This window comes from Octopus sinensis, linkage group LG1 (genome assembly GCF_006345805.1).
Source record: "Octopus sinensis linkage group LG1, ASM634580v1, whole genome shotgun sequence".
Lineage (NCBI taxonomy): Eukaryota > Metazoa > Mollusca > Cephalopoda > Octopoda > Octopodidae > Octopus > Octopus sinensis.
The window spans coordinates 154,349,400-154,370,784 of record NC_042997.1 but is presented as its reverse complement, the minus strand read 5'-3'; the positions used below and the strand labels follow the sequence as shown (position 1 = coordinate 154,370,784).

General features: G+C 36.7%; 1 protein-coding gene across 5 annotated transcripts in view; it reads right to left on the bottom strand.

Moving 5' to 3' along the window:
- Positions 1-427: 427 nt before the first annotated feature.
- LOC115212228 (vacuole membrane protein 1) overlaps positions 428-21,385 on the bottom strand; it is an 82,485-nt gene continuing 61,527 nt past the window's right edge. For all 5 annotated transcript variants that reach the window (XM_029781075.2, XM_036505740.1, XM_029781069.2 and 2 more), the window contains exons 2-11: positions 18,281-18,559; positions 16,150-16,351; positions 13,214-13,293; positions 11,623-11,704; positions 9,556-9,696; positions 7,915-7,995; positions 6,611-6,727; positions 3,961-4,022; positions 2,272-2,371; positions 428-766 (exon numbers count right to left, since the gene is read on the bottom strand). In XM_029781075.2, coding sequence (XP_029636935.1) covers positions 629-766; positions 2,272-2,371; positions 3,961-4,022; positions 6,611-6,727; positions 7,915-7,995; positions 9,556-9,696; positions 11,623-11,704; positions 13,214-13,293; positions 16,150-16,351; positions 18,281-18,543 — 1,266 coding nt within the window. In that variant the 5' untranslated portion in view covers positions 18,544-18,559 and the 3' untranslated portion in view covers positions 428-628. The remainder of the gene's footprint in view (positions 767-2,271; positions 2,372-3,960; positions 4,023-6,610; positions 6,728-7,914; positions 7,996-9,555; positions 9,697-11,622; positions 11,705-13,213; positions 13,294-16,149; positions 16,352-18,280; positions 18,560-21,385) is intronic.

Below are 21,385 nucleotides of genomic sequence, written 5' to 3'. Positions count from 1 at the left end.
ACACACACACAAACAAACATATATATATATATATATATTGCATTTTTTTGTTGTGTTCTTTTATCTCTGACTGTCTTCCAAATTCACGAAAAATTAGCAGAATGACGGTGATTTTTTTTTTTTCCTTCTTTGTTACTTGATGTTGATTTTGTTAGATATATTTGTTTTGTTTATGTATTTTTTTTTCCTTTTCAAATTATCAATTAAATTGGTTAAAAAATATAAATAAAATTTTTGTGTGCACATATATAGGGAGAGTTTTCAGTTATATTTATACAAAAAGTGAACGTAATTCCTTGGTTATATTTCCTTCAAGGTCCTTCGGTCTACTGTTATATAACAGATGTTAACAACAACGACAGTGGGTTGTCAAAAACAGAAATAATACCCAAGAATATTTTATGGATGGAAAAGAAATATTTTTTTGGTGAATTTTTCTTTTAGTTTTAACTTTTTTTTTTTCCTCCCTTATTCCAGTTCTTCTGGACTTGCCTTTATTCAACTTCAATGTTTATTGGGTTTCTTTTTTTTTTTTTTTTTAAATATATTTTTCACTAGTTTTCATCTCGTTTTCTTTTATGATGAACCCCACCCCGCCCCACCCCATCGTTTCATTTGTGTCTCTTTATTAATCATCCAAGCGATTTTTAGATTTGCTCATCCGTTTATGATAATTTTGAGCCATTGAATTGATGATAGAAAGCATGAAATATGCTACCATAAGTAATACAGCTTTCTCAAATATGTATGATAATGGATTAGTCCCCTGAAAAGAAAATAATAATAATAATAATAATAATAATAATAACAATAATAATAATAATAATTTCAACACAAGGCTAGCAATTTCGGGGAGGGGGGGTCAGTTACATTGACCCCAGTACTCAGCTGGTACTTGCTTTTATTGACCCTGAAAGAATGAAAGGCAAAGTTGGCTGCAGTGGGATTTGAAGATGGATGAAATGCCACTAAGCATTGTGCCCAGGGTTGTAGTGATTCTGCCAGCTTGTTGTCTAAATATTCATCATCATCATCATTTAGCATCCGTTTTCCATGCTAGCATGGGTTGGACGGTTTAACTGGGGTCTGTGAAGCCGGAAGGCTTCATCAGGCCCAGTCAGATTTGGCAGTGTTTCTACGGCTGGATGCCCTTCCTAACGCCAACCACTCCGTGAGTGTAGTGGGTGCTTTTTACATGCCATATTAATAATAATAATTTAACATCCATAGGTCAGACTGAATTTATTGAGACAGATTATCTACAGCCAGATGCTCTTCCTGTTACCAACACTCACCTCCAAGCAGGGTAATATTTCCCATGGTGGAAATGAACAACATCCCTTACACCCTGATGATGAAGCTCATTTATAACCATTGAAGATGATAAGTGACTGAGACGCTTGGTGACATTCCATGCTGGATAAGACTCAAGCCAAGTGAAATCGAAGTTGTGGCCACTGCTGGTGCCACTTAACTGACACCTCATGCCGGTGGTATGTGAAAAGCACCTATTACACTCTTGCAGTGGTTGGTATTAGGAAAGACATCCAGCTGTAGAAACCATGCCAAATCAGATAGGAACCTGGTGCAGCTATCCAGCTTACCAGTTTCAGTCAAACTGTCCAACCCATTCCAGCATGGGAAGCAGATGCTAAAGGGTACACACACATACATACACCACAGGCTTCTTTCAGTTTCCATTTACCTAACCCACTCACAAGGCCAGCACTATAATAGCAGAACACTTGCCCAATGTGACTCACAGTAGGACTGAACCCAAGACCATATGGTTGAGAAGCCTGGTTAGTTTATTTTATCAACCCGGTGGCATTTGAGCTCTGAAAATTAAGTGGTGAAAAGAATGTGCCGACAATTCTGCCAGCTCAATGCTTTTTATAATAATTATTTATAAAAAGCTAGAAAATTGTTGCTAAGAAGTTTGTATGTTGCTAAGAAGTTTGTATATTGAAGGTCATGTTTTGCTAAAGGGTTGACAATAAAACTGAAACATATTGAGAGTTGCCTCCCTTACCTGCTGAATTAATTATAATAGTAATTGGACAATATTAGTGATGATAATATTATTTGTCACCATATAATTATTCTTTGTTAACTTTTTAATGCTCCCTAATATAACATCCTTCAAAGAAGGACACATTAGATAAAACACTTCTAGATGCTGGTAAATATGAAGGATGATCACAAATGGAATGCAGTTGATCACATATCTGTAAACTGCTATCATTATTTGAATACAAACAGGGAACTTACTTGACTAACTTGAGGATCTGGATTATGCAATTTATTCTTCTGTTGTTCCAACCATTTCATAAATGGTGCCTGCGTATAAGGACCAATAAATGGAATAAACCTACAGAGAAAAAAAAACGGAAAAGTTAACTTGGTGCCCCAGCAAAGTTACAGTCTGAAACAAGAATAAATAAAATCGATAACAGATGTTTAACTCAGAAACATATACACACACATGAATATATTCTTTTACTAAATTCAAGCACTGACATCAAGTGCTTCACTCAATGATATCAACCCATATACTTTGGTATTTATTTTAGCTATTTACAAGGAACAAAAGTCCACACCAGCATACAGGGAAAAAACTTATGTAAAAATCATGAAATGCACCCGCTTATATACACACACACACACACACACACACACACACACACAGAGTAATGTGTATGTGTGTTTGTGTAACACTTGAGTGAGAACAAGGAGAGAGAGTGCACAAGTAAATTAATATATTTTAATGGAATTTGGAACTTCATAATTCATTACTCTAAGCTTCTCATCACCATCTTCAAAGATCAAAAGCAAGGAACTTAGAATAATGATTATGAAATTTTAGCTTCCAATCAAATATGATATATCTATATATATATATATGCTCATACATCAACATCAATCAGCGTCTGCTTTCCATGCTGGCATGGGTTAGACGGTTTGACAGAAACTGGTAAGCTGCACCAAGTTCCAGTCTGATTTGGCATGGTTTATACAGCAGGATGTCCTTCCTAATGCAAACCACTCCAAGAGTGTTATGGGCACTTTTTACATATCACCAGCACAGACGTCAGTAATGTATGTGTGTATATATTTATTTGATGGCACAAGTATGCCTGTGTAGTTAAGAAGTTCACATCCCAACTATATCGTCTCAGGTCCAGTACCACAGCATAGCACCTTGGACAAGTGTCTTCTACTATAGCCCAGAGCCAACAAAAGCCTTGTGAGAGGATTTGGTAGATGAAAACTGAAAGAAGCCCATGGTGTGCATATGTATGTGTGTCAGTGTTTCCTTGTCTTGACATTGTGCAGTAGTTGCAAACAAGTATTACAGTCACACAGGTGGTGCTCATTTCTAATCTTCTGTGAAAACATGTTCAGCCTTGGGGAGAATTACTTTGCTTCGAAATAGGTGAAGGTTGGCAACAGGAAGGACATCTAGCCATAAACGTAATGCTCCAACAAAATGTGTCTGAACCATGCAACCATGGAAAAGTGGATGTTAAAACAATAATGATGATATGACAGGCTTCTGCACTATTTCCACCTAACAAATTTCATTCACTAAGTATTAGTCAACCCAAAGGACATTTATTCAAGGTGCCACAGAGTAGGATCAAACTCACTACCACATGGTTGTGAAGTATATTACTTAACCACATGCCACCAGCCAACATAGGCATGAATTGGTTAGACGAGATGTAGTCCAGATACTTGCAACAGAGAGAACCCTATTAAAAACATCCAAGGATGAAGTGATATTAAACAGGACAGTGTAATAGATCCACCATACTACTGGCTGAATGATATCAAGACTTTCATTTACCTAATTAAAATGTAGATTTCTATTTGTATGGACATAAGTGAAAGTAAGGATTCTACAGCAACTTAAAACATAATCAACGGACTGAAACAGATTATGACTATTCCACTTACTTCATGAATTTTATAGCTTGGTCCATGTGATGTTCACTAAACAAGAAAATTACAAAAAGTTTCTGAAAAAGAAAGAAATAAGCAAGGTTAGGAATTCATCGATTATTCTGGGTCATTGTTGCACACATTACTATTATCACTTGAAATTTTTATGCCATTCATCATCATCATTTAACATCCGCTGTCCATGCTGTCAAGGGGTGGACAGTTTGATCAGAGCTGGCAAGCTAGAGAGTTGCATCAGACTCCAGACTTACTTGGCATGGTTTTTACAGCTGGATGCCTTCCTAATGCCAACCACTTTGTAAAGTGTGTTGATGCTTTTACATGGCTCTACACGGGCACACATGGCTCTACATCGCATCACATGGGTGCTTTTAAGTGGAACCACACAGGTGCTTTAATGTGGCACCACCACAAGTGGTTTTTTTTTATGTGGTACCAGCACAAGACTCTTCCAAGTTAATCCTCACCACCAGGGGGAACAGTCTTAACACTTCTGTTGCAGAGTAAGGGCCTTCTTGAATACAGCATGCCCTAGGTATCTCAGTCCTTTGTCATCTCGCCTTAAAGGTTCAGTGTCTTGGTCTTTCTTCAGCACTTCGTCCCATGTCTTTTTGGGTCTCCCACTTCCATGTACTCCATCCACTTTTAAAGATTGGCACTTCTTTATGGAGCTGTTGGCATCCATCTGCATCACATGACCAAGCCAGCACAGTCTTTTCTCTTGCACACAGCAACCAATTCCTTTTATGCCTAACTTCTCTCATAACACTAGCACTCTAATGAACATGTACACTTACATTGCACATCCAACAGAGCATACTAACCACATTCCTTTCTAATTTTCGCATGTCCTCTGCATTCATGACCCATGCCTCACTATCATGTAGAATTGTTGTCCATATACATGCATCATACAATCTTCTCTCACTCAGAGACAGAAACCTTTTGTCGCCAACAAAGGTAAGTTCTCTGCATTTCCTCCATCCTATTCTTATTCTATCACAGTCTCTGTGCATCCAACTGCACTACTAACTTGGTCTCCTAGGTAGCAAAAATTATCTAATATCTCTAATGAGCTACCAGGGCATTTGAGAAAATCAATTTCCCGAACACTACCTTCTCAGATAATCTTCCTAATAATCCACTGCAACTCATGTGTTTATAGCTTACATCGGATGCACCATATGGAGTTCCTGCCTACACCTTTCCTATAAATTGAACAGGGCCACCTACCTGAATGGGTAGGATCCTGTCAGTTTTCTTGCTTACGAGGACCTTAAGGACTTTAGATTCCAAATTTTGCTTCCACAAATAAAATTTCTCTTCTAGCTCTGATATGGAAATTGCTATGAGGACAAGATCATCAGCATACAGTAGTTCTCACAGGCTTCCAATCTTGAGTTCTTCTTATGGCTTGGAGGACAATGATGAAAAGGTGAAGACTAAGGACTGGACTTTGATGAACTCCTACTTGTACACCAAATTCTTTGTTATAACCATTAACTCTCACCTTACTGATAGCATCTATGTACATGACCTGTACAGCTTTCATCAGCCATGGGTGGGTTTTGAAACTAGACTCATATGATTGTGAAGTGAACTTCTGAACAATGGAGTTATACCAGTAAGTGTGTGTATATATCAGCAGCATCATTGTCATCATCGTCGTTTAACATCAGCTTTCCATGCTGGCATAGGTTGTATGGTTTGACCGAGGGCTTGCAAGCCAGAAGGCTGCATCAGGCTCCAATCTGATCTAGCAGAGTTTCTACATCTGGATGCCCTTCCTAATGCCAACCACTCCAAGAGTGTAGTGGGTGCTTTTAATGTGCCACCAGCACAAGAGCCAGTCAGGCAGTACTGGCATCAACCACGTTCAAATGGTGCTTTTTACGTGCCACCAGCATAGGTGCCAGTCAGGCGGCACTGGCAACGATCATGCTCAAATGATGCTTTTAACGTGCCATTGGCATGGGTGCCGATCAGGTGGTAATGTCATCGACCATGAGAACGATTTCACTTGCTGCAACAGGTCAATATATATATACATATACACACACGCACACACGTGTGTGTATCTGTGTGTGTAACCCATGCAACCCATCAGAAATGTCTTGTAACAGGAAAAAATACTGTCTAAAATGATACACATGAATGATAGAGATGGATTCTGCTTTGTTTAAACCTTAAGTATCCACTCTCAGAAAGCAGTTTGGCATGATGCCAAATAGATGTTCTTCATTAGCTACTCATGAGAATTCTTTGTTTGCTCTACTTAATCTATCGAAAAACACATAATTCATTTTTAGCCAGCATTACAGAAATGTCTCAATTATAAGACTATTGAAACAATGAAAGTATCTGTTTCTATATATATATGTATAGGTTTGTATATGTATATATGTATGTGTCTGTATGTGTGTAGTAGGGTTTATATATTCAATTGAAACTGATAATCTTCTCCACTATTACAAGATTCTCATACCTATCTATGTATTTGCTTGTGTGATGAACTTGGAGAAGCAACAAAGTAAACAAATACACAAGCATGAGTGTGTGTGCACGCATGCACATATTTCATACAAATGTAACAATTACTCTTAATCAATAATGCTAAAGAAGAAACCAAAACTTATATCTTTACCTGGATATGCATCTTAATAATAGCTTTGCCAATAAGAGTAGCACCAAAGAACGTCCAAAACGGGATTAAGAAGTGGCCACATAATATCCCAGCGAGATCAAACAATGGATTAGGGATCTGCAAAGATTAAATTGAAATTTGTCAACTTTATGATTTTATGACCAAGTTATTTTTTCTTGAAAGAGGTAACAATTGAAATAATATCAAATTAAAATGTCTTAAAAAAATAATAATAATAATATGTGAGGTATACTTGCCATCTCAATATGGCTAACCACTGAGGGTGGGTATTACTGTAGCTTGTAGTCCCAGGAGAACACCCACCCTTAGTGGTTAGCCATATTGAGATGGCAAGTATACCTCACATTGTCGTGCAGTTACTGTTTATACCTCGTTCAGAGATTTATTATTGCTAAAATAATAATAATGATAATAATAATAGCAAGAACACTCAGAGAGTGCAAACCTCCACCAAGGCAATACCAACATTCTCTAAATGATTAGATGGAGATGATTTTTAAAATGAGAATATCTGAAATAAACTCAATTGCTCTCACAAATGAGAATACTAAAAATGAACCCAACTGCTCTCAAAAATTAAGTAAAAAGAATCGGAAAAATAATTCATAATCTTTGTCCGGTACCGGATCAATCCCAAAATCTAATCAGTTCATGCCAGACACAAGGCCAAACATCCCTGAAAGTTTCATCTGAATCCATCCAGCAGTTCTTGAGATATCTTGAGATAATGTGTGGCCCCCTTCAGTCATGAATGACCATGGGATTGCACCTAGAAAGTTACCCTCTGAGGCACAAGTCTGGGCAAAGTTGTTTATGGAGACCAGCTGTCGCCCATGCATACCTGCCTACACTCTCCACACCACCAATGTTATCCAAGGGAAAGGCAAAGGCCGATACAGCTTGGCCCAGTGAACGTCACAGCTCATTTATTAATGTGCAAGTGGCTGAGCACTCCACAGACACATGTACCCTTAACATAGTTCTCAGGGAGATTCAGCGTGACACATGAGTGTAACAAGGCTGGCCCTTTGAAATACAGGTACAACAGAAACAGGAAGAAAGAGTGAAAGAAAGTTGTGAAAGAATACAGCAGGGTTCACCCGGAGCTCCATGGAGCTTTAGGTGTTTTGGCTCAATAAACACTCACAATGCCCGGTCTGGGAATTGAAACCACGATCCTACAACTGCAAGTCCACTGCCCTAACCACTGGACTATTGCACCCCACAACAATAACAACAACAACAACAACAATAATAATAATAATAATACTTATGATACTTACAGAAGCACAAGCCAAGATACCCCAAAAGCCTACTTTCTTTATCATGTTATGAATTCCAACCTTTGCTCGATCAAGGAAACCCTGAAACAAAAAAAAAAAAAAAAAAAAAAAACATTAATTAAAATAATAATAATAATAATAATAATTGTGTACAGTGCTCAGGTGCACTACAACTCATCTAAAGTGTATATATAATCAGGTGTAGTTTCGGCGGATTTCGGAAAGCATGAGGGCCTTAAAAGATGCAGTGTCATGGCAGTCAACAACTGACGCAGGCAGTTTATTCCATGCTTCAGCAACTCTGAGCGTGAAAAAATGTTTCCGAAAGTCATGAGAGCTGTATTGTTTTCTGACTTTGTAGGCATGTCCACGTGTGTTAGACACATGGAGATCAAAAAGGTGTTCAGTGTTGTTGTTGGTGAGGTGGTTGATAACTTTGTGGGTGTTTTACCAAGTCCGTTGCCAGACGCCGGAGCTTCAGTGAATCCATGCCCAGGGAAACAAGGCGCTCAGAATATGGTAGGTGTCTGATGGAGGGTATGCGTTTGGTTGCACGTCTCTGGACAGATTCCAGGAGGTCAATGTTCTGTGCAAGATAGGGGTTCGTTCTAACTTGTTAAACTAGTTACAGTATTTCTCCAAAGTTGTTTCTCTGAAAGATCCTAGAAATTTCTTAAAAGCTTTTAAATTCCAATCCATCTCAGATGAAATTGTTCCAATTTTAAATTAAATTGTTCATATTTAAATTAAAATCTTAATCAAATTTTTATAACTTAAATATTATGAAATTTCAGTTGGTTAACCCTGACAATATATATATATCAATATCATCATCAGCATCATCATCATTTAACATCCACTTTTCCATGCTTGCATGGGTCAGATAGAATTTGTTGAGGCAGATCTATGGCTAGATGCTCTATTGTCAACCTTCATTTGTTTCCTTAAAAGATAATATTTCACTAAGGCCAGACATGTTTTACATGGAAGCCTGAAAATGAACAACCTCAGTCATTTACCACCATCACGTGATGTCTAGACAAGGGTACACACAAAGACACACACATACACATTGCAGTAATCACAATATCAACCAGATTATTGGATGTTGTTATACACCACTGGTCACAATGTGCTTTGCATTGCTTTAGCTTTTGAATGAGGCCACCCTGCTGGCTAGGTGAGCAGGTCAACATCCTCCCTGATAGGAAGGCTACACCATCACAGGGTTAACCATTTACAGCTGAGTGGACTGGAACAATGTGAAATGAAGTGTTTTACTTAAGAACACAATATGCCACCCAATCCAGGAATTGAACCCATGATGTAGCAATTGTGAGTGAAATACCCTAAACTTTAGACCATGCACCTTCAAACACACACACACACACAAAACAGGCTTCTTTCAGTTTCCATCTACCAAATCCATTCACAAGGCTTTGGTCAGCCCAAAGCTAGAGTAGAAGACACTCGCATAAAGTACCACACAGTGGGACTGAACCTGGAACCATGTAGTTGGGAAGCTAACTTCTCACCACACAGCCACACCTATGCTGATATATAAGAAAATAAAATATAACCACTTGTACATATAAATCTTTGCAATGGTTATTAATATTATGAATTAAATAATTTGCATACCAGTTCCCCGGGGTTGGCATTTCTTTCGCGCACCAGCTCTTCTAGTTCACCAAGTTCTTCTTCTTCACTTTCAGATCCTGAAAGACGAGATGTTCTGGCCATGAAGTATGGGGGCAGCTCGCCAATAGCTGTTCCAGCTCCCTGAAAATCAATTGGAAGTTGGGTTGTTTTTGTTATTGGTTTGACAACATTAATTGTTAAAATTATTTTAAAAAATCAGTGATACTTCAATTTAGGTTTAGGTAAATACACACACATAGACCAATGAGGGACCCTCTATGTGGTTCAACAAAATGCAAGAAATAACAGCCAAATTATTCTTAAATCACACCTTACTATTACTTAAAAAATAAAAGCGGAACATAACAGATAATATAATCTGGGACAAGCTATGTCTGAAAAAATGGTCAAGACCGAAATGGTTGACCACATTGATGTGGGGGTAAGAAGAAATCTAGCCCTTCAGCATTTAAACTAGCCATATCCAGCCCAAATATACTACCTGTTTTATGTTCAAACAAGCCACATCTGGTCTCTCACACCTACCCTACAATGTCATTCTAAAAGTAAACAATCACTACATTTGATAGAATAATCTGATGGTTAAAGGGTTAATGAAAGTAATACTGATGTTCAACTATGTCTACCATACAAATCTCCTAGTAGGTTCTACCTGTCTCATCTTTTAGACTGACAGCTTCACATCAGATCACATTATCTGGCTTGTTTCAATGAGTTCTTTCTGTTCCACACCATCAGCTCTCAGGAGCCCCAGGATTCAAGTCTGTCTCCAACACTCTTTCTTCTATATATCAATAACCTACATTCCAATAGGACTACAACACCCACTCTTCCCTAACCTTCCCCAACTGCACATCATTCACATGCAGCATCCACACCATACATCAAACCTGCTTTATTTCCATGAATGGAGATCTCCTAACCACCCTCTAGTGGGGGCCATGCCAATTTTGTCTCTTTCAACAACAAAAAACACAAGCACTACTCATATCATGAAAACATCATTGCACTCACCCCTAGACATGATCAGCATTCAACTAAAGCTCACACAACTGCTCCAAATTTTAGGCCTCACAATCAGCAATGATCACTTCTACCAAAAGTACATTCTTAACATAGATAGGATTGCATTGCAAAGACTGGCCCTTTCATTGACAGAGCTATTCCCCGACATTGTTATGGAGACTAGACTGTGTGCGTATCAACAGTTTGCCCAGCGTGGTTTAGCTGGAGGAACTGACAAAGCACATAACTGATGAATACCCCGGATAATCATAAACTGTATACATGAACAGTAAAATGAAACTGCGAGCTTTGGGGGCTCGTAAGCCATTCCATTCTATTCCTTGTAAATATTCCATTTCATATTTATTTTTCGTTATATGTACCCCATGTTTTGTGTTGTCTGTCCTTGTTATGTCTACTCTCTATTCAGGCTACATGCCTATAATAAAGATTTAAGACTGGCCCTTTCATCAGGACCAGAAAATACTTCATCCCCCAACAATTTTTGACATTCTTCAAAGCTAAAGTGAAGTCCACTCCACAACAGAGCATTAATTCCCACATCTCAGATGGTGGTGCTGCACACACAAAGGTCCTAGACAACATCCAGAGAAAAATCACTTGACTGATTAGCAGCAAATCACTCAGAGACATACTATAGCTTTTAGAACCACCTGAGTGCTGTCTCCACTTTTTACCTTTTTTTACAGCTACTATAATAACCTCTGGTTTACTGAGGGAATGACAAAAGTGTGTTTGTGAAACTGAAGCAGAATAAACCACCACATATTTCTATTTGAATGCACTAAGTTATCGATTTTCTCTGTGGTGTTTACATCTTGGTTAACCCAAGGTTATGATAGAAGCCACTTGCCAAGAGTGCTGCAAAATGGGCTCAAACAAACAGAATCACGTAGCTGTTAAGTGAACTTCTTAACTACAAAGCCATAATTGCAATAATCAAGAGACTAAAATGTATAATCACATATGTATATCTGAGCATACATACTTAGAGCTAAAGTAAAAACAAAAGCAACTTACCCACATTATAGACTCCATTCGTACTTTACTCATTATCATCCATATAGACATGGTTTTAGATTCAACTGACGGACAAATAATTCTGATGAATAGTAAGAAAATTTTGAAATTATTAACTCATCTAAAGCACATAGAGCAAACAGAAATATTGTTTTGAGTAAATTTCTAACTGAAGTAAACGAGAAACAGTGTATCTAACATGCATACAGTTTAATTTTATTATGACTTAATTAATTATATCCATCAACATCAAATATATGACAGCCTTATCAGTAGTTTGAGCTAGAGAATAGAATTCAGTATTAAATATAATATAATTATAATACCTCTACCAGTACTGGGGAGCATAATCTATTATCTTGGTCCAGTATCTCTCAGGTCTAATATAACAATCTGTCTTAAGGACAATATTCTATTTGTAAATATAGTGAGTATACAGTAAAACTTTAGTTTTCTTCCTTTGGTTCTAGGACTCATAAGACTGGTTATCCAGTTTCCATGGCATATAAGTGATCATGATCACAACATTCCCACTGAATGAGATGCCTGGCTGTTGCTGGGTTCGAGGCTAGCAATTTTAAAGGGAGGGGGACGAGTCAGTTAACTCCAGTACATGACTGGTACTTTATACGATAACCTAGTGCATTCATCCCTCCAAAGGGATGAAAGGCAAAGTTGACCTGGGCAGGATTTGAACTCGGAACATAAAGAGCTGGAAGAAAAGCCACAAAACATATTATCCAACATGATAATGACACTACCAGCTTGCCACCTTATAATAAGATTTGGTCTTATAATATCAATGACTTTTATCAGTCAGATGGAAAAACAAAGAATATAACAATTTCCAGAGATTTGAAACAGTCATATTTTTATAGTCCTTAGTGCAGTATGGATTATCATAATACTATTTCTTTTTTCTTTTTTTTATTAGAATTCTTTAGACAAACAATTCTGAGTTGTGTCAGCTGTAGAGTTAAAGTGATGAACTATCATCATTGTTTTAATATAGCCTTCTCCATAGTTAGGTGGGTCAGGTGGAATTGGCTAACAAATTATAAGGTAAAACTTTGTGTTGTTAGATAAATGTAATGTACTTATTTGTCTTAGTCTGCTCTATCAAGCCAATTTACAGGTGTCATCTCAATTTCATAGTTGACATATACAACACTATTCTACTATAAAACCTGATTTAACAACATGGGTTTGCAGGACCTTCTAACCCATCCAATAACAACAAATATTTAAAATTATCAAAAAGAAGAAAAGGAAAAAGTGGGGTAAAAGAACCAGGATAAACATTAATACATGAATTAAGTTTACAATGGTATCAACAAAACTGACTTTTCAATGCTTAAAGTGACACAACTGACAAGTTTATTCTGATTCTAAATTAAACAGCACTTCATGTTTATATAACAGTCAACTTTACAAAAGCCAGCACTGATTTCCTTTAATAGCCCTCAGTAACAATAACCCTAACTGAACAAGTGATTTGCACAAAATAAAAGAACGTGACAGTTTGAGACCCCAGCTGAATGTCCCTAAAATAACAGCAAAACAATATTAATAGGAAAAGAAACATACTCACTTGTTAGGGTAAGGGGGCTCTGGAAAGTCAACAGACATACATTCAAAAGCAGCTAACGTTACCAATGCTATATGAGGACCCTAAAATTAGAACACATATTTCTCACACACAGGATAAAAATACTTTGAATATATTTTTCATGAAGATACAGTTCTAAGACAATACAAAAACTACTGTATCTAAAAAAAATAAGTGTAACTGGATAAAAAATAATAAAATTCTCATAAAAAGTAAAACCATTATTTTAGGGTATGAAGATTTTACCTGACAATATCATTTATCTTTTACTGACTCCAGTACTTATATTTTAAAATCTGTTATTTTTTTTTTTTTTGTTAACCTGCTAAGTTACTTGGACAGAAACAAACCAACACTGGTTGTCAAGCAGTGAAAGTGAGGACAAACACAAAGACACACATATATAATGTATACACACACACACACACAACAGGCTTCTAGTCCATCCATTCCATCTACCAAATTCACTCATAAGGCAATGGTTGACCCAGGGCTATAAAAGACACCCACTTAAAGTGACATACAGTTAAACTGAACCCAAAACCACATGACTGCAAAGCAAGATTCAAAAACCACACAGCCAAGCCTGTCCCTATATAGCAAATAATTCTTTTTTTTTAGATATTTCAGTTGATGACTGACAATAACAAATATGAATTATTTTTACTTTTGGTTTTCCACATTGGCATGGATTTGGATGGAACATTCTAAAGTGTTTCACAGCTGGATGTTCTTCCTGTCACAAAATACCACCTCAGTATCTTTGACTTATGTTTTATTTGCTTCCTATTTCTTTATTGTACACAAGGGGTTAAACATAGAGGGGACAAACCAGGACAGACAAAAGGATTAAGTCGATTATATCGACCCCAGTGCGTAACTGGTACTTAATTTATCGACCCCGAAAGGATGAAAGGCAAAGTGGACCTCAGTGGAATTTGAACTCAGAACGTAACAGCAGATGAAATACCTATTTCTTTACTACCCACAAGGGGCTAAACACAGAGAGGACAAACAAGGACAGACAAATGGATTAAGTGGATTATATCGACCCCAGTGCGTAACTGGTACTTATTTAATTGACTCCAAAAGGATGAAAGGCAAAGTCAACCTCGGCAGAATTTGAACTCAGAACGAAGCGGCAGATGAAATACCGCTAAGCATTTTGCCCGGCGTGCTAACGTTTCTGCCAGCTTGCCGCCTTATCTTTTGTTTCAGTCATTGGACTGCAGCCATGCTGGAGCATCACTTTGACGGGTTTAGTTAAACAAATTGATCCCAGTAATTATTTTCAATATTTTTTTAAAGCCTGGTACTTATTCTCTTGGTCTCTTTATGTTGAACCACTAAGTTACAGGGTGTGTAACAATATCAATTGCCAAGTGGTAGTGGGTGGACAAGCATGCATGCATGCATGCATGCATACATACATACATACATACATACATACACACACACATACATACAAACAAACAAACAAACAAAGATAAATATAAACACACACACAAAGCCTTCTTTCAGTTTCCATCAACCAAATCCACTCACAAAGCTTTGGTTAGTTTTGTGTCTATATAAAAGATGAACCATGTGATTGGGAAGCAAGCTTCTTACCACACAGCCAATCTGATATTATCTGGATAATATTCAGCAGTGCTGTTTATCAACAGTGATTTGATCATATTTTCAGTGTTTTATAAGATATGTTTCTTAGAGTTTTAAGTATTGGCTCACATCTCATTCAAACTGTATATGTAGCTACTGAAGTTGTCAACTTCAAGACAGCAATAGAAATTCTGATAGACTTGTTGTTCACGTCTGTATTTTCGTAATAAAAATTATGTTACATATGATGCCAACAGGTTAGCAAGGTTAGCAATTCAACCCTTACGGCATTGATTTTTTTTTGGGGGGGGGGGGTAAATTTTAGTTCAGAAATAAGTACACTGCATTCTGAGCTTGAAATGCTGAGAAATCCTGAATAAAACTAAAAAATGTAGCATAAATCATTCTGCCAATTAACAGAATCAAATTATTTTTATTGTATGTGTATATATATATATATATATATATATATATATATATAAGTATAGGAAAGAATGGAGCTGAACGAAGATTTAACAAAGTTCCTTTATTTTATTTTCGACATATGTTTCGAAGTCTGCAAAATCCCTAATTCTGAATGAATAAGGAGTCCATTATGCAGCTTTCTCTTCAGGAAAAACCAGGAACTTAATTCTCCAACAAAATGCACAACAAGTTTTTCGATGACTGCTCACTTCGAATTATCCGTAATAAGATAATTCATTTGTCTACTATATATATATATATATATATATATATATATGTACACACACTGTTTTCTGTTGGTACAGGGCCAAATATTTTGCAGGAGAGGGAATATTTTATTAAACTAATTGCAGTACTTGACTAGTATAACAAGCTCTCAGAAAAATCAAAAGTCAACAAAGGATAAAATAAAGAGATGTAACTAAATAATATAAAGTATTATTTTATCTGTTGTGCTTCAAATTCTGCTAGTGATGCCCATATCATATATATCTAATAACAAATTGCAATGCTTAACATGTACAACTGCTATAAGCACCACAAGTAATACATCATCATCATCATTGTTTAACGTCCGCTTTCCATGCTAGCATGGGTTGGACGATTTGACTGAGGGCAGGCGAACCAGATGGCTGCACCAGGCTCCAATCTTGATCTGGCAGAGTTTCTACAGCTGGACGCCCTTCCTAATGCCATTTTCATAATTTCAGAAAATACCTTATTCTGTATCTCTGACATGGTTTCGAGGATATTTAAATAACATGGCTGTTAAATATTAAAGTTTAATTATGAAATATTGTAAGACTGTAAAAAAAAAAAAAAGAAAAATTGAAAAACAAGGGGTTACTTACAAGATAAAGCACAAACGTATGGAGGCCAGTACCAAGACCAACAGAAGAGAGAAAACCAAGGCCTATCCAATATGCATACCAAAACAGTTTCTTTTCCACCAATGCTAAGTAAGGTTGGTGAGGTCCTTTTAGATTATATACTGCACTTAATATAAGAAGAACCAGTATGATAGCCAGCACCATAAGTTTTCTTTGAAACAATCTATGGAAACAAACATAAAAGAGAGTAAAAAAAATGATAAATCAATTGGTGAAAGCTCACAAGAAATCAAAATACTTGACTGGGACTCATAAATGGTGGGGTTTAACCCTTTAGCATTCGGATTACTCTGTCAAATGTTATGCTTATTTATTCACGTTGTTATGAATTAATCATGCATTATTTTGTAGCTTTGAGATTTCAATAATGCAATTGTTTATTTTTAGAATAACATAATCAGGTAGGTGTGAGAGGTTGGATCTGACCAATTTTGACATAAAACAGGTAGAATGATTGGGCTTGAAATGACTAGTTTAAATGCCAAAGGACTAAATTAAAATACAGGAGAGAAAAGAATAACAACTTGTAAGATTATAAATTTTCTGACAATTAAACCTGGCAAAACATTTAAAAAAAATTTTACAACTACATTATGTTTTAATCAATTTGATTTCTGAATATTATTAAATGTCTTATTCCTGGAGATACATTATACCAGGCTGAATTGGAATCAGAAACCTTTATTACTAAATGAAGGATAGTAGAGTTCTTATCCACCAGGATACTAATAAGTATAGTAAATAAGAGTGCTATTACCTTTAGTTTAGAAATAAATGCTCCCATCTTGACCCCAATCCATTACTGTGCACAGAGTGAACTAGGTATTTGTAAAAACAACTTTAGCAAGCCATAAATAGAAGACAATCTAACAATGTTAAGTGCCATGCACCAGATTTTTAACTTCCTCATTAAGCAGCTCAGAGTGGCAGAATCCCTCAATGAATAGCAAATGGCAGCAGGGCCCACTCAGATGTGTGTTGCATGTGTCAGGGGATTCTGCAGGACTTGTACTTTATGTGAAAGTCCTACATGATGAGTAAAGAAAGCAGCTCTCATCTAGGAAGACCCAAGAAAATCATATGATCCAACCGAACAAGCTTCATCATTCAGAGAAACTCATCATACTCTGGTTCCTCAAGACGAGAAGAGCTTCGAACAGGATCAGAAAGTGAAAAGGAGAACAAGTGGCTTTGTACAGATTTCTAGAAGATACCCATAGTGATGTGTGTCAAGTTGCCACCACCTCTGCTTGTTCTGGGGTTGTGAGCAGTGAGGATCATGTCATATTGCCTCACTTCATCCTTCTGGGCCTCAGAGTCAGCACCACTGTCTACACTGAGGTTCTGGACATGGTGGTGAAGTGCTGCACCAAGGGTTGGTACAAAGAAGGCCAGTTATCTTTCAAACAAGATTCTGCTCCCTCCCACACAGCCCTTTTGATCCAAGAATGGCCAGCTGAGAAATTTCACAATCATGTAATCTTTTCCTCCAACATGTGGCCTCCTAACTCATCTCACTCCAAACAGCTATGTGAAAAAAAATGAAGCAGTGTAAGACTGAGGAGATAAGTCCACTAACTGATCCAATCATTCATATCACCTAAATAAACTAAAATTTACCAGCTTCATTAATGAAGGACTTAAAATTATTTTCTCTTCAGTTGTTATCATTTTTGTTCTGGTTGTTTAACCCAGGAACTAATGAAATCAAACAAAATTATAAGTACACAGTTCTGATTATTTTTCCTACCAGTGCCAGTGGCATGTAAGAGAACCATCAAAACGTGGCCATTGCCAGAACCGCCCTAACTGGCCTCCGTGCCGGTGGCACATAAAAAGCACCAACCGATCGCGGCCATTGCCAGCCTCGCCTGGCACCTGTGCCGGTGGCATGTGGGATTTTGATGATGTGGTTGTATATCTTTAGAATGACATTGAAGGGTAGGTGTAAGAAGCTGGATCTTGACAGTTTGAACATAAAACAGGTAGAATATTTGGGTTGGATATGGCCAGTTTAAATACAAAAGTGTCAATATTGATCTGGAAAAAAGTGGGATGAGGTGAGATAAAAAAAAAATTCTCAAGAGCTTACTGTTTTGTGTAAGTGGAAAGTAAATGCCAGACTTCAAATAAAAAATATTTTGTGGTCCGCAACGGCCAGCGCCACAGAACAAGCTGCTTCCGCTCCATTTTGAGATGTTCTAATCGACGCTGCTTCCGACCGTTGCTGCTAATCCTGCCGCCACCGCTACGCTGATTCTGGGTAGATGACGAAGGAGCGTCAAGCTGAGCGTTATTCGCCGAGTTCCTGTTTTTGTTTCTACCTTTGCTACGCATTACTTTGTTGCTTTCCATGGCATTGGACAAAGAACTGAAAGAGATATATAAACACAATTAATTAAAGAACGTTTACAAGGCCGATTAATAGTATTTTAAGTAGCATGTGAATATTCAGTATTGACTGCCAAACACACACACATGCCTTCCTTCACTATGCTGTCAGGTTGACAAACATCTGATGTTGACTTCCTTGACAAACAGTATGTGCTTGTCATGGAATTTTTCGTAGTCAAAAATAGTTAAAGATTTGGAATAAAGGTTCTGATGACCTAGAGAACTGAAACTCAGAGAAAATATGGTATAAAAATAAAGGCTATGAACTTAGACAAGCTATCACAAATTATTACAGACAAATATTCTATATATTTATACAAACATAGAAGCAGTTCACACATTTCAAGTTATCAGTTTAAGAGTTTACATCTCACAAGAATGTTAAGATGTGGTAAAAATTAAATATTCTTCTTACGTAATTTTTTAAATATTTGTAACTCAATGTGTGCTACCCAACAACAATGAGCAGATGAATACTGTTTGTCAGCTGAGTTAAAGACCATATTATGTTGGCAAGAATCAGCAGCATCCAGCTTCCCTGGGCATCATTATACTTGCTTCAATTCAACATGCCATTTAAAAGATGACATCTTAGCTAGATATGGACAAATTTGCCACGCACCTACATAGGCATTCAGTATATAAAAAGCCAGAACAAATACAGTAAAACATTGTATCCAACCTTCCAAGAATTCTATCAATTTACTATTTTGGACAGGTCTTAAAAAAAAATTGTTATCAACTGGGCTTCAGAGGTCCACAGCTCTTCATTATCCTCCCGAAGGACCTGAGAGACCTGCATGGGGTGGATGTAGGTGTCCTCAAAATAAAGCTGAACCTCTTCCTGTCAAGTGTCCAAGATGAACCAACTACGTGGCAGGAGTTGCAGATGAGGGCAGCTGCATCAAACTCTCTCATGCACCAAATGTAAATAGCTAAAAAGCATTCCTGAAGTAAAATTACGTAGCAACACTAAATGGTGGTGCCCCAGCATGGCCACAGCTCATGAGCTGAAACTAGATGAAATAAAAAAAAATAAAATATGAAATAAACTCTGAGGGATAAAAGACAACGTTGACTTCACAATAGAAAGAAAACAGTGACAAAACATATGGGGCTGTTTTCCTGTGCTGCTTAAAAATACCTATCTCTTTACAAAACCTTTTTGATACCAAAACCATCCAAGACCGCCCATCGATCTAGGGTACAAACTTCTTATTTTAAAGTGATCTAAATTTTAAAATTCCATAAAAATTCCATATCGGTTTATGTTCCAAACTCCAGTTTAATAATGATAAAGTTATTTTACTAAATTCTTCCTTATTACCAAAATTAATTAAAACAAAGGCAATGGATCACAGTCCTTATAAAGTTTCCTACTGCTTTTCTGAGATCTTGGTAGAGATATTGAATTTAATTCACAGTAAATAATGAAACATTTCTTAGTTATCATCATCAACATCATCATTTTAACATCCACATGTCCATGCTCATATGGATCAGACACAATCCTGGTGAATAAAAGTAACTAGGAACCAATTAACTGGTAAAATTGACAACACATACACAATCATGCAAAATCACTCCACACATGCTTTTGCAATTACTATTGCCTTTACTATTCCAGTGTCTGATATTACCAATATAATTTCTTTTTTTTTCTTTTTTTTTTTTTATTACTTTATATCACCATTACTGTCAATATCAATAACACTAGAAAATCTCACGCTAAACCATGTCTGCTTTGAAGTTCACATATTATTTGGCTAGTTAGAAAAATATATGTGATGAAGAAAAAATTATATCAACCAATACCACTCACTATCATCATTTAACGTCAATTTTCCATGCTGATATGGGTTACACAGTTTGACTAAATGATAAAACAAAATTGCAGCTTTGCACCAAAGTAAACATTCATAAATTTCAGTTTCACCCTCTTATTCAACATATCCCCAACCTCCAATCCCAGTTCTGTATTTGTCTTTGTATGGTTTTCAACACTTTGGACCCTTGTTGCCAATACAGAAAATCATCATATTTGAGTTCAAATCCTGCTATGGTCAACCTTGCCTTTCAACCCTCGGGAGTCAACAATATAAGGTATGAGTCAAATACTGGAGTCAATGGTATCAACACCTCTCTGCACATACATTGCTCAAAATTATTGGGCTTGTGTCTAAATTAGAAGCATCCATTATTATTGCCTTCTTGTACTCCTTCAACTTTATCCCATCTGTCTACAGCTTTCATGAAAGTTTTATCTTCCACATAATATCTTATATGATCTCCTAATTAAATACTATTTTTCAAGCTAAATACCTTTATTACTACAAGCATCATTTTGCAACATGAATTCTATATGCTCTAACCTAATGGATCACAATCCTTACAAAGTTTCCTACTGCTTTTCTGAGATCTTGGTAGAGATATTGAACTGTAATTAATTCACTGTAATTAATGAAACATTTCTTAGTTATCATCATCAACATCATCATTTTAACATCCACTTGTCCATGCTCATATGGATCAGACAAAATCCAAGAAGGAAAATTTTGTATGGGTGAACACCCTTCCTGTCACCAGCCCTTATTTCTTTCCAAGTAAGGTAATATTTCCACATACTTTCATTAAAAAAATTGGAAATAAATGACACTGCTTATATGACAGTGACACATGTTTACAACTACCACAACATTGAAATGAGGACAAACACACACACACACAAACATTTGATTAGGCATCTTTTGGTTTCCTTCAACCAAACCCTGGTCATCCTAGGGCTAAAGTAGAAGACACACAA